The sequence below is a fragment of the Pterocles gutturalis genome, unplaced genomic scaffold (assembly GCF_000699245.1).
Source record: "Pterocles gutturalis isolate BGI_N339 unplaced genomic scaffold, ASM69924v1 scaffold26088, whole genome shotgun sequence".
Taxonomy (NCBI): Eukaryota; Metazoa; Chordata; class Aves; order Pterocliformes; family Pteroclidae; genus Pterocles; species Pterocles gutturalis.
The window spans coordinates 1-16,033 of NW_010123740.1; the positions used below are offsets into that span (position 1 = coordinate 1).

At 51.6% G+C, this 16,033-nt stretch overlaps 1 protein-coding gene across 1 annotated transcript; it reads right to left on the reverse strand.

Moving 5' to 3' along the window:
• Positions 1-825: 825 nt before the first annotated feature.
• On the reverse strand, positions 826-15,110 carry LOC104465116 (histone-lysine N-methyltransferase SETD2-like; the record flags this gene model as incomplete). Its single annotated transcript, XM_010078034.1, has 9 exons — positions 826-994; positions 1,698-1,799; positions 2,036-2,116; positions 6,735-6,846; positions 8,837-8,976; positions 9,547-9,681; positions 10,532-11,207; positions 14,598-14,778; positions 15,062-15,110. Coding segments are annotated over 9 exons (1,638 nt in total), but the record flags the coding sequence as incomplete, so codon positions are not given.
• Positions 15,111-16,033: the final 923 nt, after the last annotated feature.

Genomic DNA, 16,033 nt, shown 5'->3' on the forward strand with positions numbered 1-16,033 from the left:
CCCGTGGAATCGGCACATCTTGGGCTAAAAGCAACAAAAGCCCCCCCCCCAAATTATCAATATATTCACATATACGTTAAAATATAATACAGAGCGTGGTGACGCAGGGGACGCGCATCCGACAGCACCGCCGGGGTCGGGGCAGCCGGGAAAGCCTGGCGTCGCGAAGGTCGGCTGCTCCTCCGCATCGCCCCGGCGGCATAAACCGCCTCCCGCCGTAGGGAACGAGGTTTCTGTTCTTTAAAAAGTGAACTAAAAATTTAAAAAAATGAAGAAATTCACAGGTTGGTGGTTTAAAAGGTTGAACTGTGGCAAAATCGGGGAGTCCAAGGTTTGGCGGCGTCCGGCATTGGTGGGGTGGAGAGAGTGGAGATGGAGGTGGAGGAGCTGGAGGAGATGCAGGAGATGGAAGATGGTGGAGACGAAGGAGATGGAGAAGATGATGGAGGTGGAGGGGATGGAGAATTTGGGAGGAGATGGTGGAGGTGGAAGAGATGGAAGAGTTGGAGAAGATGGTGGAGATGGTGGAGGTGGAGGAGATGGATAAGTTGGAGAAGATGGTGGAAGTGGAGGAGATGAAAGATGATGGAGACGAAGGAGATGGAGGAGCTGGTGGAAGTGGAGGAGATGGAAGATGGTGAAGATGGAGAAGATGGTGGAGGTGCAGGAGATAGTGGAGGTGGATGATGGTGGAGGAGACAGTGGAGGAGGTGGTGGAAGTGCTGGAGATAGAGGAGATGGAAGACAGTGGAGATAGTGGAGGAGATGGAGAAGACGGTGGAGAGGGAGAAGATGGAGGAGGTGGTGGAGGAGATGGAGAAGGAGGAGGTGGTTACTCCAGGTCCGTGTCCTCTTTGGGTTTGTAGATGGCCCCAAATTTCTGCATGTACTTCTTGATGTACTCCTTTGTCTTGTGTTTGACGTTCTCGTTGCACTCCAGGTCCTCCGGGTTCTTACAGTATTTCAGCTCCTTGTTCATGACGCCATGGGTCAGCTGCAGGGCCAGGAATACCCAGCGTTATTCCCAGTATTCCCAGTAATCCAAGTGCTGGGGATTCCCCCAACTATTGTGATGTTATTCCCCAAATACTGGCTATTATTCCCCAAATATTCCCCTAATATTTGCTGTTACCCCCCAAATATTCCCCAACCTCATTTCCTTTTATTCCCCCAAAATTTCCTATTATTCCCAAATACTCCCCCAAATATTTCCTGTTATTCCCCAAATATTTTCCAAACGCTGGCCATTATTCCCCAAATACTTACTACTATTCACCTAATATTTGCCATTTTTTTCCCAAATATTCCCTGAGCTATTTTCCTATTATTCCCCGAATACTTCCCATTATTGCCCAAATATTGGCTATTATTCCCCAAACTCCCAAATTTTTGACTATTAATCTCTAAATATTGGCTATTATACCCTAAATATTGGCTGTTATTCCCCAAATATTGGCTGTTATTACCCTATATTGGCTATTAATTTCCACATATTGGCTATTACTCCCCAAATATTGGCTATTATTCCCCAAATTCCCCAAATATTGGCTATTAATCTCCAAATATTAGCTGTTATTCCCCAAATATTGGCTAATATTCCCCCGATATCACTGTTTCCCCACCCATATCCCCCCGGCTGAGCTGGCAGCGGGTCACCATGATCCCCCCCAGCCCGGGGACAGGGACGGGGACGTCACCTTGCGCGCCAGGTGTTTGAAGTCCTCGGTGGTGGTGATGCGCCCCACCTTGCAGTCGGGTTTGCGGTAGGGGTTCAGGCACTGCACGATGAACTGCGACATCTGCGGGACAGGACACAATCCCTCACTCACCGGTCCCCTCCCCGGGGTGACATGTCCCCATGCCCGGGGTGACATGTCCCCAGGGATCCGGTCACCCCCATCCCCGATGTCCCCAAGTGCTGGGGTCCCCCACTCCAGAGTCACATCACCTGCACAGGACTAGGAACCCCGACACCCCCCTCCAGCATCCCCTGGGGTTATGTCACCGGGGTGGGATGGTGACAAACCCAACTCACTTCTTTCCTGAAAACCTCCTTGCTCTTCTTGGCCAGCTCGCTCGACGTGTCCGCTTCCGCCGTCTTGGGCTTCTTGGAAGACTGGGAAGAGGAAAAGAAACTGGATTTAGATGCTGCCTGGGATGAGCAGGGCTCTCCCCATCCCTGTCCCCACCTCGGGGACAGCGATCCCGCTGCCCAGCCCTGCCCCACACCCAGGCAGGCAGCACGTGCTTCCCAGTCCCAGTGCCGGCACACTTCCCAGGGCACTCCCAGTGAGCTTCCCAGTCCCAGTGTCTGGATTGCTTCCCAGCACATTCCCAGTGAGCTTCCCAGTACAGTGCTGGTGCACTCTCCAGCCCAATCCAGGCACGCCTCCCAGCCTGGTCCCAGTGAGCTTCCCAATCCATTCCCAACACCGGTCCCAGTCCGGTCCCAACGCACTTCCCCGTCCAATTCCACACGATTCACAGCCTGACCCAGGCACACTTCCCAGTTCAATCCTGACAGTCCTGGTGAGCTTCCCAACCCATTCCCAGCCCAGTCTTGGTGCACTTCCCAGCCTGACGCCGGCACATTTCCCAGCCCAGTCCCAGTGAGCTTCCCAGTCCGATGCTGGCACGCTCCCCACCCCAATCCAGGTGCGTTTCCCAGTCTGGTCCCAGTGAGCTTCCCAGCCCAGTGCTGGTGGCTCCCCACCCTGATCCTGGCTCGCTTCCCAGCCCAGTCCCACTGCACTCCCCAGCGTGATGCCAGCACCTTCCCAGCCCAATCCTGCAATTCCAGAGCACATCCCAGTCTGCTCCCAGCACACTCCCCAGTCCAGGCCCAGCACAATTCCCAGCATGCTCCAGCCACGCTGCTGGGCTGGGAGCACAGCCCCTGGGGAGGCGCAGGGACCGCTCCTCACTCTTGTTTTCTTTGGAAAAAAAAATCTGGGAAAAGGGAAGGAGCTGGTCCTGGGGGAGTGGGGCTGGACCAGGGGGGTGAGCCAGGCGTTCGGTGGCAGCTATTGGCCGCGGCACAACCATCTCCGCCAGCACACCGCAACCCGCGTGCCGAAATCGCTGCGAGGGTGGGGACGCCACCAGGGAGCATTTACAGCAGGTTATCCTTAGCTCTAGACAATCATGGATGGATGAAGTGAATTTTAAAGGAATTTCTGGCTGTTCCCCCGGCATAGCACAAGCACCGGGTGATTTAATCTGCTGCTCTGATTAACGGAATAGGAACGGCGCTCGCTGCACCCCGGCGAGCATCCCTTCGCCACCAGCTCAACGCCCACCTCCCCACGCGCGCCCATCACAGCAGGTGTTGCTCCCGACCTCCTGGGAGTCTAAAGAAAGCGAAAAGCGGAATCTCTCCTCCAGCGCTGGTTTTTGGCAGAGGTTTGGGTACCACGGGTTATCACGATGTGGATTTCAAGGATGGAGAGAGCAAAAGGGATTGTTAAAGGCTGGAGAAGCCAAAGGAGGTTTGTCTTCTCCTTCTGCTCTTCGAAGGTGTCCTGCTATTTCTTTTAATTTTAAAAAACCTGATTTTTTAAAGTATTTAACACTGAAAAAAGCAGGAGCTACCCCATCCCTTTCCAACCCCAAAGATGCGCCTGCCTGAGGCTGGAGGGCAGAGCCGCAAAGTCCTGTAAAAAAAAGGCGACGAGGGGCTTAAATCACCCCTTGTCGGGCTGTCCCGAGCAAGCGCTGGTGCTTCTCCGGGCCGGCAGCACATCAAAGCTCAACGCTCCCTGCCCGCGGCTCGGAGACCGACATCAAAGGGCTGGTGATGGGGAACACATGGCTCCTGGCCGGCTCCCGGCACGGCAGTGGCACAGTGGCAGCACCAAACCCTCCTCCATCACCGAAACCTTCTCCATCCCCAACCCTTCTCCATCCCCAAACCCTTCTCCATCCCCAACCCTTCTCCATCTCAAACCCTTCTCCATCCCCAAACCCTTCTCCATTCCCAAACCATTCTCTGTCCCCAAAACCTTCTCCATCCCTGAACCCTTCCCCATCCCCGAACCCTTCCCCATCCCCGAACCCTTCTCCATCTCCAAAGCATTCCTCGTCCCCAAGTCCCGGTTTAACCAGCACACCCCAATTTCTCTTAATTCCCCAAGCCAGCACAAAATTAATCTTGATTTTAGCATTGTAAACTCCTTTATCAAAGGGCTTCAGCTTCCCCCCATGGGCAGGGACACAAACACACCCACACAATAAATCCAAGCTTTTGGCATCTTAAAAGGATGAAAAAACTTCAGCATCCAGCCCTGTGTCGTTCCCAACCTCCCTGAGCGCTTCGCTGGGCCACACTCTCCTGAAATCCCTTCTCCAGGGGAAAAACCAGGTTTTATAACGTGCTTTAAAGGGAAATAGCAAACGTGGCTTCGCGCGCCTCTTGTGGCTCTCCATCAAAATTATTGCACCGGCACATGAGCCCCAGGCAAGCTCAGCCATCGCCGACACCCGCCACGGCGACACCGGCCACGCCGGGGCTTGGGGGGTATCAGAAAGGGAGAAGCTGATGCTCGGAAGTGTGTTGAACACGCTCTGGAGGAAATAAAATCCCCCGGTTGCTGGCATCACGAGCTGGGGGACACCAGGAATAGCCGCAGCAGCTGTCGGACGGCCGGAGCCGCAATGCCGGAGGGTTTAATCCCTGTTGGAAAAGGTGCAGGGTGGGGAGGAGGAGGGTAAAAAAAAAAATCCAAGGAATGTGGCTGGAATTTCAGGGTGGAGGCGGCCCGCGAGCTACGAGCGCATGGGAATTCAACGTTATTTCCACGGCCGGATAAAGCCCAACCTTGGGGCGATCCTGGCCAAAATTGAAAGCTCTAAAGTGAGGTCAGCCAAAGCTGCGGGCGGTAATTTAGGAACAAAGTCTTGATGGCTTCAGAGGAGTTTCGCACCTGAAAAGAGGGATTTGGGGGGTCTGAGTGAGCATCTCCCCTGTCCTCAGCACTTTTTTTATCCCAAAGGACAGCGTGTAAAAGCTTTCTGGCATTTACAGAAGCATCTTCCCTTGCTGCTCCCTTTGCAGTCGCAGGCACTGAGACGCTTGAAAGTCAGGAAGAAAATTATTCCCAAGCTGCAAAGCCCCAGCACAACTCTATTTTCTCGCTCCGAAGATCTTAACCTTCTTCTCAGCACCTTCTTCTCATCACAGGGATGTTCCCCAACATCTCCAGGCTGGTCTTTCGCTCAGACAGCAAGAGCAGCAAATCCCCCCATGGGGCTGCAGTTTAGGGCTATTCCAGCTTAATAAAACCTCGCCTTAAAGCCTGAAATGAAAGTCTGTTGGATAAATAGGTTCTCGTGTCTCGCTTTGCATGCCCATATCCTTCAACGGCAATTTACAACCCAGCCCGAGGCAAGCACATGGAAAAATCTTCCTATCAAAGCGAAACACGCTGTAGAAAATGGGCAAATGAGGAATGGTTGTTGCTTTTTCAGCCTGAGTTCATAAAGCTGCACGAGCCCGGTTTTAAAGGCTTTTGGTGAGCACGATAAAGCGAGGCATCAGCCGGAGCAGCACAGCCCAAGGTCACGGCAGCTCCCAAACCCAGAGGTCCCGGAACGGCAGGGGATGCCAGCAGGGTACCAACCCAGGGACAAAAATCATTTAACAGGTTTTTCTGGATTTATCTGCAGAAGGAAAGGCTCCATGTGCCAGGTCTCAGTTCATTTTCTAATTTTTTTACAGGGAGATAAATATTTGTAAATAATGTGAGTGAACTCGCCAGGAATCCCGGCTGAAGTGCTCAGAGGCATTAAGAGAGTATGTCCCTGAGAGTTATAACCCAACAAACCTTTCTTTCCACAGCTCTTCTCTTTTTAGGGAATCAGAAAGGTCTATAGGGTGATTTATCTACAGGGGCTCAGCAACCGCTGCTCGGACTCTGCCCTCCCGGCTTCGCAAGGGCTGGAACCCCACACCGACGGCAGACGTGTCCTCCAGGGAGGCTTAGCCAAATCCCCTCCCACTGAGCGCTGGGAGAGATGTGGCCACAGAAGGACCTAACTGGAAATCAAGCCCCGTGTGGAGAGCAGCTCCGACCTCTCAGGTCTCACCATTGACAGCAGGAGTGATGGCACCCACAAAAAAAGCCACAAGAGGAAGGCTGGAAGCACCACGGAGCTCCCAGTTCCTCTGCACCATTAGTTTTTTTCCTATTTCAACGTTATCCCCACTCACGTCCCTTTTTTTGGCCAGTTGGTCGTCTCCGCACACCAGGTCGCAGCGACGCTTGGCATCCAGGGCAGAACGTTGGCCATCACCCAGGGATGTCCCACGTTCACCCAAGCCGTGAACGGCACAGCCCGAAAGGAGCAGTGGGGTCTTTACCCAAACCAGCACCCAGAAGGACGAGGAGGTGAGAGCACCACAAAAATCTCTGCTTGACTATTCGTCACCAGGACAAAACCTGGGGAAGCTGCTCTTGATATTTCATCAGGGATTTCAGAGTGGCAAAAAAAGACCAACTTAACTCCATTAGTCCTCTACCATTACTTCAAAGTACGAAAAACCAGTGGTCCTACGGTCAGTATGGCCACTATGGTTTATCTCGGGTCACTTCTGTCCCTCTGTCACTCCCCCATGTCCACACCAACCTCAACGAAAGCACAGGCGTTTGCTGCTCCTGCTCCATGGAACAGGATTATCCCCGCGATCTGTCCAAGAGACGTTAACACCAAGTTTCCCCCGCTGGCCCCACTCTTACCTTCATGGGGTTTTCATCATACGTTGGGGTCCCAAGGTCCATTTCAGCTTCGTGTTCAAGGCTGGCGTCATCGCCTGGGCTGTCCCAGGTAGGAGGGTCCCACTGGGTTTGCCTGGAGGAAGAGAGACAGACAGACAGACAGACCACCGTCACTCATCGACTGTCCATCAGCTGGGACATCTGGTCTCCATCAGTCATCAAAACTCTTGCCAGGGGTGTAACTCATGGTCCTGGCTTGCAATTAATGATGAGCTTGAGTAGGCTTCTGAGTTGGAGAAGGTTAAAGCCAAGTAAAAAGAACTCAAAAAAGGGAATTTCCACCATTTTCTATCACTAGTGACACTCCACATGGCATCAAGGGAAGTTTGTCACAGGTATGAAATAAAGAAGGTCGGAGATCCTGGCGTCACAAAAGCAAAAATCAGCCCTGGGCAGCTCGAGCCAAGGGCTCAGCCACAGGAAAGGAAAGGATGGAAGACCAAAAGTCTTGAGAAAAGCCACCAGAATGAGCAGGAGCGTGAAAGGACGGACGGGTGGATGCCACAAAGCTCATCCATACGCTAGAAGAAGCCATCGGAGCCTGCTTGGGCTCGTCAGGCCAACGCCCGGGGAAGAGCTCCCACTGGGGCTGGATGGGGAGAACTGGTCTGGATTTCCCCAAGGTTGGGAAGAGGGGAGCGAGCAGCTGTCAGCATGCGAGAGCAGACACAGGATGGTGCCTGGGAGGAAAACCACAGCCCAGGGGAGGGGGACAACCAGGAGAAATGGGGGACGGCGGGCCAGACTGCTGCCTCTGCGGGACTACAGGACTCTCCATCAGACTCACCAGCAGACTGAAGAAGAGGGATGCAAAGGGGACACATCTCCAGCAGCCCACGTTAGGGCTGGAGGTGACCTAACACAGCAACTGTTTTCCGTCTCTAAACTCTGCGTGAAGCCAGAACGTGCACTCTTCAGCACGATAAAAAAATAAATGAAAACCTGCATCAAAAGGAGTCGCTGGTTTGAGTTTCTGGGTGTTCTGACCTGTATCAGAAACCCTGTCCCACTTTCAAAGGTTTTTACTTTTCAGGAAACACTGGGGGAACATGAAAGTCTTGTTTCAACCAGCCCCCAGGAGCTTCAGCTACTGAATTCTCCGAACACTGCTGAGTATCCCTGACCTCAGACCACTATCGATTGGATTGTACATCAAATCAAATATTAAAATAAGAAAGCGTACCAAGAAATAAGATTTCCTTTCCTCTACCAGCCTCATCCTGTTGGAAGATACACAGTTAAAAGAAAGACTGAAAGAAATCTTCCAGCATGTGTTCCTCGAAAAAATTCACAATTAATTAGATTCAATTAGTGGCACGGAGGAGGCATTCCTCGCCAAGGGGGAAGGCTTCGGTGGGTCTCCTCATCTCACTGCAAGACCTCCAAACCACGGCACAAATCACAAATTCCTGCTCGACTGGTTTTTCTCCTGGGGTTTGAAGGTCTCCTGCTCTGCTGTTGGTGCAGCTCTGGATGTGTAAGATGGCAGGAAGGAGTCTGAGCAGGACATTGAAAAGATCGATTGATACAGAGAACGTGTGTGAGTAACAATCACTGATACCAAGAGTCAGGACTCGTAAGAAAATCCTCAGGCTTAACCCTTCAGAGATGTGGATCCCCATGCAGACATCATTTGAAGTTTGAAATTTAAGAAAATATCATTTTCAGAAGTCAAAAATTCCTAACACTCATTTTAGCTAAATTCAGAGGTACTCATCCAACACCCGGTGCTTTCCAAAATCGATCTCAAAGATGTGGGGAAAACCCTGGGAAACTCCATGTCTTGCTCCAGAATGGATCAAAGATTCGAAGATGAAAAAAAAAGAGGGTGAGAAAACCTCACACCATGGATCATAGCGGATCCTTGAGCCACCAAAGACCTCCTCCTCATACGGCGTGCCCATCGCAACGCTCGCACGTGTGTCGAAGCCTCCACGAACTAGACGCCAAGGGGTAAAGATCCATTTCTCTTCCACCCAATTCCTCTGCTTGAGCCAAACTCCGGCCCCGAAGCAGCCATCATGCTCACCTCGCTATGAAACCCGCCTCGTTATCACACCCACCTCGTTACCACATGGTAGTAGTAGATCTTCCCCTCTGGATCTCGCGCTGTTTTCCAGTTGGGCGGGAGGACGATTGTTTTGGGTTTTGGAGGGGATGGTGGAGGCAAGTCCAGGAGGTTATTGGTCACCACAAGCTCTGGCTGAAAATAGCACAAAAAGGGTGAAGAGAAAGATGTGAGTGGTGATGAGAGTGGTCAGAGCAGCTCCAACAGCTCTTTCCCCCACGACAAAGACTTTGTCGAAGGTCAAACCTAAAACCAACGTTAGCGTTGGCCCAAGAAGTGACGAGGACAATGTCTTACCCTAGTTCTTCATCATATACCCCAAGCACCCACTTGACCACACCCTGAGCATATAATGCAACCGCTTTGCCACTCATGCTCTGAAATCCTCCATGGCAGACGCCAAAACCACCATTTCTGATGGAGGAGCATCAGCGGTGAACGCACATGCCCACCCATACCCAGCCTTCTCGGATGTGCTGGTAGAAAGCCTGAAGACAACAGGATCTGAGCTCAAAACCCCCAAAATCGCGTCTGATGCCCACATCCAGACTGGAGAGCAGCATCCCGAAGGGTGCCAGCATGGGAAACTCCTCCTGCTGGTGCCACCAGTGCTTTCACAGCGTCCGGAGGTCACGGAGAATCACGCAAACCCAGAGCAGATGTAGACAAATGCTCTCCATCCCTTCTGACCCCCCCAAGCCTCACCTGCTGGATGGGCTGCGGCTGCCCGGCTGCGACGATCGTAGTTACCGCTGCTGGCGGCTGCACGATGACTCCCTGCGGATGAGCCGTGTAGATCTGTTGGCCCTGGATGTACTGGAGACCTGGCTGGGCGTAACTCTGAAACGGAGAATCACAAGTCAGCTTGCTTGACCAACAAACCCTTTACTGGAGGACACGGTCCAGCTTCCCTTACCGGGATTCACATAGCGGAGGCAAGAAGAAGATAACAGTACTCGAGGACTAATGGAAACTAAGATCCAAACCAAAGAGCAATAACTAGTGACCAAGGTGGGGTTCAAGCAAACGATCTTCAAGCTTACATCTTGTTTTTTGGAAAAACTAGGCATTGGCAAGACACTGAATGCTGATAACCTTGTTAATGAAGACAAAGCACAAGGAGAAGGCACTCTAATGGGGTCAACTGGCCCAGATCGCCCAGAGAAGCTGTGGATGCCCCATCCCTGGAGGGGTTCAAGGCCAGGCTGGATGAGGCTTTGGGCAACCTGGGCTGGTGGGAGGTGTCCCTGCCCATGGCAGGGGGTGGAACTCGATGGGCTTTAAGGTCCCTTCCAACCCAAACCATCCTGTGATTCTGTGATTCGGAGCTCCAGGCTGAGCCCGATGGAATGGGATATGTAATTCAGAGAAAATGGATCAAAGAAGGTTGACCTGTTGGGTTTTTTTGTTTAAGCCATAGAAGAGCTGGTAGCTCCAGATCCTACTTCCAAAAGTCTACTAAAGGCAAGCTCACACCTCTGCGTTTTACTGCTTCCTTAGTGACGGTGGAATCTCTTAGCCAGAAATATCCATTCACCAGAATCAACAATGAAAAAATAACATAATTGCTTAATATCAGATCAAAGCAGGATGCTCTGATATTAAAAATAAAGTGGTTTTCCCAGCTGCAGGCTGGCAGCCTTTGTTTTGCGGGTGTTTCATGCCACACCGTGTCCGAAATGGAAATTACCTGTACAATCGGTGGGGTTGTCTGTGAGTAAGGGGATGTCACACCATAAACAGTCTGACAGGTCTGTCCTTGGTAGTAGATGGCGGGTTGGGACTGGGCTGGCGAGTACTGCTGTTGTACAGCGACAGTCTGCTGGCTGGAATCCCAGACCCCGTAACTCTGGCTCTGCACCGGTCCTGGCGTGGCCACGGGTAGGACGGCCACGTTGGGTTCTTGATGGACCACAGTGTCGCTTTGTGCTACATACTGCGGAGTTGTCACCTCCATCGTCGTTGCTACATGTTGGACTACTGGTACGGGCTGAGGAGTCGTTAGGGTGGGTTCCACCGTGTGCCCAACCAAAGTCTGCGGGTGCTCGTACGCCGCCGGCGAGCACACGGAATCCATGGTGGGCGTGGGTAGCAGCACCTTGCCAGCGTTGGGGTTACTGGGGTCCACGTAGGCTTGCATGGGGTAGCCAGGCGGGTAGCCGATAAAGCTGTGGTGGGGTGTGCCGTAGCCCATGGAGTCGTAGGGCAGGGGGGACGTCATCCCCAGGTTTTGCAGTTGTTGTTGCTGTTTCTGGGCTTCCCGCTGGGCGACCTCCTGCTCGAACAGCTTCCTACGTTCCTCTGTGGATAGCTTGTTGCGATCCTTAAGCCGGGCTTTCTTCTTCGAAGGTGCTGGTGTGTCATACCTGGGAGAGCAGAGAAGAAAAGGCTTCGTGAGACCTCAGAAACCTGCAGGTCTGGGGCACTGGCAGCAAAAGGACCACCACCGATGGCACATAGACCTGGGAGGAGAGCCCAAATGCCCAACAGCAGCACCAGTTCCTAAAAACACTCTTTTTTTTAAAGCTGCTTGACCAACCATGGCAACTCAGGAGAAACATCTGCTGGTCTTGCTCGTCCACGAGCAAGGAGCCAGGGCAGAGGATTAGCTGAGTCCCATTGGATTTACCAACTTCAGTTCAGCGCTGAAGCTAAAGGACGTGCCAAGAAATAGTCTGGAGGACGGACCTGCTAGACATCCCCGAGATACCCAGAGAGGGGAGGCAACATCTCCAGGGCTAGCAGGGAACCCAAGGAGAGGGAAAAACAAACAAGGTGCCCCCCAAGCAGGCCAGGTACCCTGGAGACCCTCTGCCAGCGTTTCCCAAAGTGGGACCAAGGAAGAAGGGGTTTGGAAGAGGCTCAGCTCACACCACAGCATCTTCACCCCTGAAGCCCAGAGCAGCTCAGCGATGGGGAGAGCACCCCATCTTTCTTGCCCAAGGACTGTTCCAACCCCCCACATCATTGCTGCAGACACAGGCGTGTTTGCAGACATGACGAAGAACGAGGGAATTCCAAACAGCACGTTTCTGTTCAGAGTGATGGTATTTACTAGACCACAGATTCAGTTTAAAAAAATAATAAAGTGTGGATGGAGGTTTTTTCATTCTTTTTTTTATGAATAAGAATTTTCGTCCCAAGAGACACAGAGCAGCTGGAGGGATTTTTCCAAGGAGGTAAAGAAGGGGGAAAAAAAAAAAAAAAAAGCCTATGGACTTTGATCAGACCTCAACCACAGAAAATTTCAGATCAAAGGTGGCTATTTTGAGAAGTTATGAGAGTGGTAAAACAGGGATTGCAAGCAAAAATGCTTTGCAGCCCTAACCTAATGGATTCTACAAAGCACCCAGTACATTCTCTATACGCTCACTCTATGTTCGTGCGTTCCCTTTACATATCAAAAGCACATTGCTACCAACTGATACACTTAAGATGTTTTGTCGCATTCCCGGCGTAGCTGCGAGGATCCGTTAATGCGAACCTTATTGACGCGAAGAGTTCCATTAAAGTCTTTCCCGGCACTGCCTGGAGAGTTTACACAAGAGGCAGCCGGCGTGGAGGGAAGGCAGAAGGAAACGGAAGGTTTAGCACACAACAAGCCAGCGATGCTCTTGTATTTACTCCGCTCCTCTCTCCACCTATTTTATTATTTTGTCCTAATAATGAAGGGGGACAGCCAGAGCAGGGAGAGCATCCCTCCAGAAGGATGCCAGCACCCCGGTCCTTCTCCTGCAACAAGGACGCAGCTGCAGGAGGGAAGAGCCAGAGCAGGAAAGCTTGTTCTGTTTAAAATAACTTTAAAAAAATAAATTTATTCCATCCTTCTTCCTATCTTTCGACACACCACCGTTCCTCAGCTCCACTTCTACCCCCAAGACCTCGGGTGATGTTTCCATCCTCCAAACGGCTCATCACAGCCGTATAGATTTACATCTTCTTTTTTATCCAGATGTTTTTAGGTTTAGCAGCGCAGCTCAATACGAAGACAAAAGTTTCCTCGTCTGGCTGACTCACCACCCATTGTTCCCTAATTACTGAGTGGCTTAAGATCCTCTTTAAGAGGGAAAACAGAAAACTGACTTATTGAAAGGAAATTCCTGGGTATTCTTACCGCCTTTAACATGATCTGAGGTCTCCCTGAAAGGCAAGACGTAATATTTTCCTTCTCTTAATTAAAAAGCAACTTTCGAGGGAGGAAAAGGAGCAGCTGGTATCAAGCAGCCGCTGATTCATGCACTGCCCTGGCCCAGCCCCACCACCACCGTCACCTCGATGGCTCCTCCGGGCCTGGCCGCACGCTGGCGGGATGCTGGAGGATCGCTCCGGGAGCAGGCGCGGGCTCGGACGTGCTAAAAGCGATGGTCTGAGTCTGCAGGACAAGGAAACAGCAGCTTGGGGTGGCTGCCAGGGGCATTGCATGGATCCGATTCTCATTTAAAATCTGGGAGAACGGCGAATAATCAAAAATATTCTCTCTTTCTGCTTGATCCTTGAACTAGTCAACAGAGCAAGACAGAAGATGTCTACAGTGCAGTTATCCCGCCCTTATCTTTCCTCTCCTAAACATCCATCCCACCAGACCCGGTCAGCAGAAGTATTTCACATGGAGGAGCAAAACTCGTGCTGCTCCAACACAAACCGGTCGCTTTTATTTTCTACTTCATCTTCAGCATCTATAATTTAAAGTATTTCATACTATCACTGGAGCTTAAAGACTTCGTGCCTTGTTTCCCTGGACAATCGGTGTTTAAAAATCCTTTTTTTAACAGGATGTAATTCAATTTAAAGTCCCCACACTCCCTTGTATCCATCACTTGCAGAACGTACACAGGGTAGGTGGGAATCCGTTGGGCGACGGAGTGCCCACAATGAAGAAACACAAAGTAAAACCAGCCAAAGGTCTTTGAAACTTAAGAGACACCTTCACAGGCGAGGCAGCGTGATGCCACCGCTCCCAGGGGAAGGCAGGAGACACGGCACCAGCATGGTGAGATCATACTGACCTGGACCTTGCGGTCAATGGCTTTGGGGCATGTTACCATAGAATCCCAGGATGGTTTGGGTTGGGAGGGACCTTAAAGCCCATCCAGTGCCACCCCCTGCCATGGGCAGGGACACCTCCCACCAGCCCAGGTTGCCCAAAGCCTCATCCAGCCTGGCCTTGAACCCCTCCAGGGATTGGGCAGCCACAGCTGCTCTCAGTTGGTCAAGGAAGTTGTTTTGTGTTGGAAATCCTGTTTGGCTCGGGGACTGTCAGCTCTTGTACGGGCATGGGCTGGTTCTAAGTTTAAATTTAGAATAATCCCTGAGTGCACTGAGGAAAGTGGAGAAGAAGAAGGGAAGGGGTTTTGAAGGACTCAGAAGACCTCTTTGCACAAGGAGGGCTACAACCCTTGTTTCTGCACAAGGGCTGGATAGCTTCCCTCATCACCCATTTAATTTCCAAAATGTGCCTGAAGAGGAAGGTGTAGGGTATCTGAAGAGGAAGGTGTAGGGTATCCGAGAGGGAAGGCCACCCAACACCAAGGAGCCACCCAACGCCAAGCAGCCACCCAACGCCAGCCAGGGAATCCATCTCACCATGCACACGGGATTCCTCCAGGAGGAAATTTTCTTCCCCATCCCTGTGTTTTTTTCAAAAATCACCAGGACCATTTTTCCCAGAGTTTTAACCCAGGATTACCACAGATGCAATGTTCCCAGCCCAACAGCCCGATCCTCAGCCCTGCCACCATCGTTGCCAGACCACTTGCCTGTCCTCCGGCCTCTTGGTTCCTCGCTCGTACGCCGAGGATGGAGGGGACAACGAGTCTCTCCGTCTCTTCTTCTCTTTGCTCTGGCTCTGCCTCTCGGGATCCCGCTCTCTGCTCAGGACGGGGTTCTTCGGAGTAGGAGTCTGATCCCTGTGGCCGGCTGGCTCTCTCCCACGGTCAGCTGTTGGGGAAAACGGGTAAAAGGGAGAAAATGTTTAAAATTCAGAGTATTTCTTCTGTTAGTCAACAGAGTCTTCATTCAAACAAGTTCGAGGTTGCCCCGTATCAGCCTCAGGGCTACATTCTGAATCACCCAGTGCTTAGATGATCCTCCCTATCTACAGGAACCGTTTTCAAGGAGTAGGAATGCTACAAAGGCAGAGCATCCCTTGCCATCCCAGAGAGGGAAAATTAAGTGGTTTCATAGGAGTGGGAGCAATATATGGGAAAATGTGAGTACATACCGCTGTTCTCCTTTTCTGCTTGACTCTTCTTGGGGATGCGGTACACCTCCTGCAAAGCAAGGCACAGACAGGGTCAGAGTTTCAGCCACTCCCAAGAACAACCCCAATATCTTGGGGGCTGCAAGGATCACAACATGGTGCCAATAACGTGGCAATTCAATCATAATTTTAAAAGAAATGGAAAAAAAGAAGAAATTTTTAAAAAGGGTCTTTCGAAAGAAAGTTCTGGTTTGGGGCAAATTATTGCAGTGCTTTCTAGATATTGCCTCTGATCAGCAGGTCAAGTTCGATGAATTTATGTGATTTTTTGGGCCAAGTGCTACAGGCAGCGTTGCAGGATGGAAGCCCGCCATCCCATCCATGTGCGACGAGCACGTGAAAGTGCAGCTCTGCTGGAACAGCAAAAAAACATCTTTGCAATTAAACAAGCCACCCTCCAGGTACAAAATTGTGCTTTTCTACCTCTTATTTTGTCAGCCTGATCCCTGCCCTGGCAAACAGAGCTGTCCTCTAACCACACCGCGGTGATGTGTGTGTCCATCACCAACGCCCGAAGACCTCCCTGGTCTTCAAGACTGTTCTAGGCAGTCCTTGGAGGAGCAGGGAGTTGGGCTCGATGATCCTTATGGGTCCCTTCCAACTTGAAAAGTTCTGTGATTCTATGACAGTCGCAGTTTCACCACGTTGGGGGAATAGGGGCTGTGCTGGTGGCCATCGTCTGCTCACCCACCTCACAGGCTCCCATGGACTATTCCTGGGCTTCTCCCAGCACCCACCAGCCTCACCAGGGATGGGGTTCACCACATCTTCCATAATGTTCCCCAAATCTGACACTTCACATCGGAGCACCCCGAGGGAAATGAGCAGGAGGCCATCTCCCACATCTGAGTAAAACCCTTCCACCAAGCACCTACTGAAGGCAGCTGCGATCAGCCACCAACACCTACCACCCCTTCTCCTATGGCAGCCACC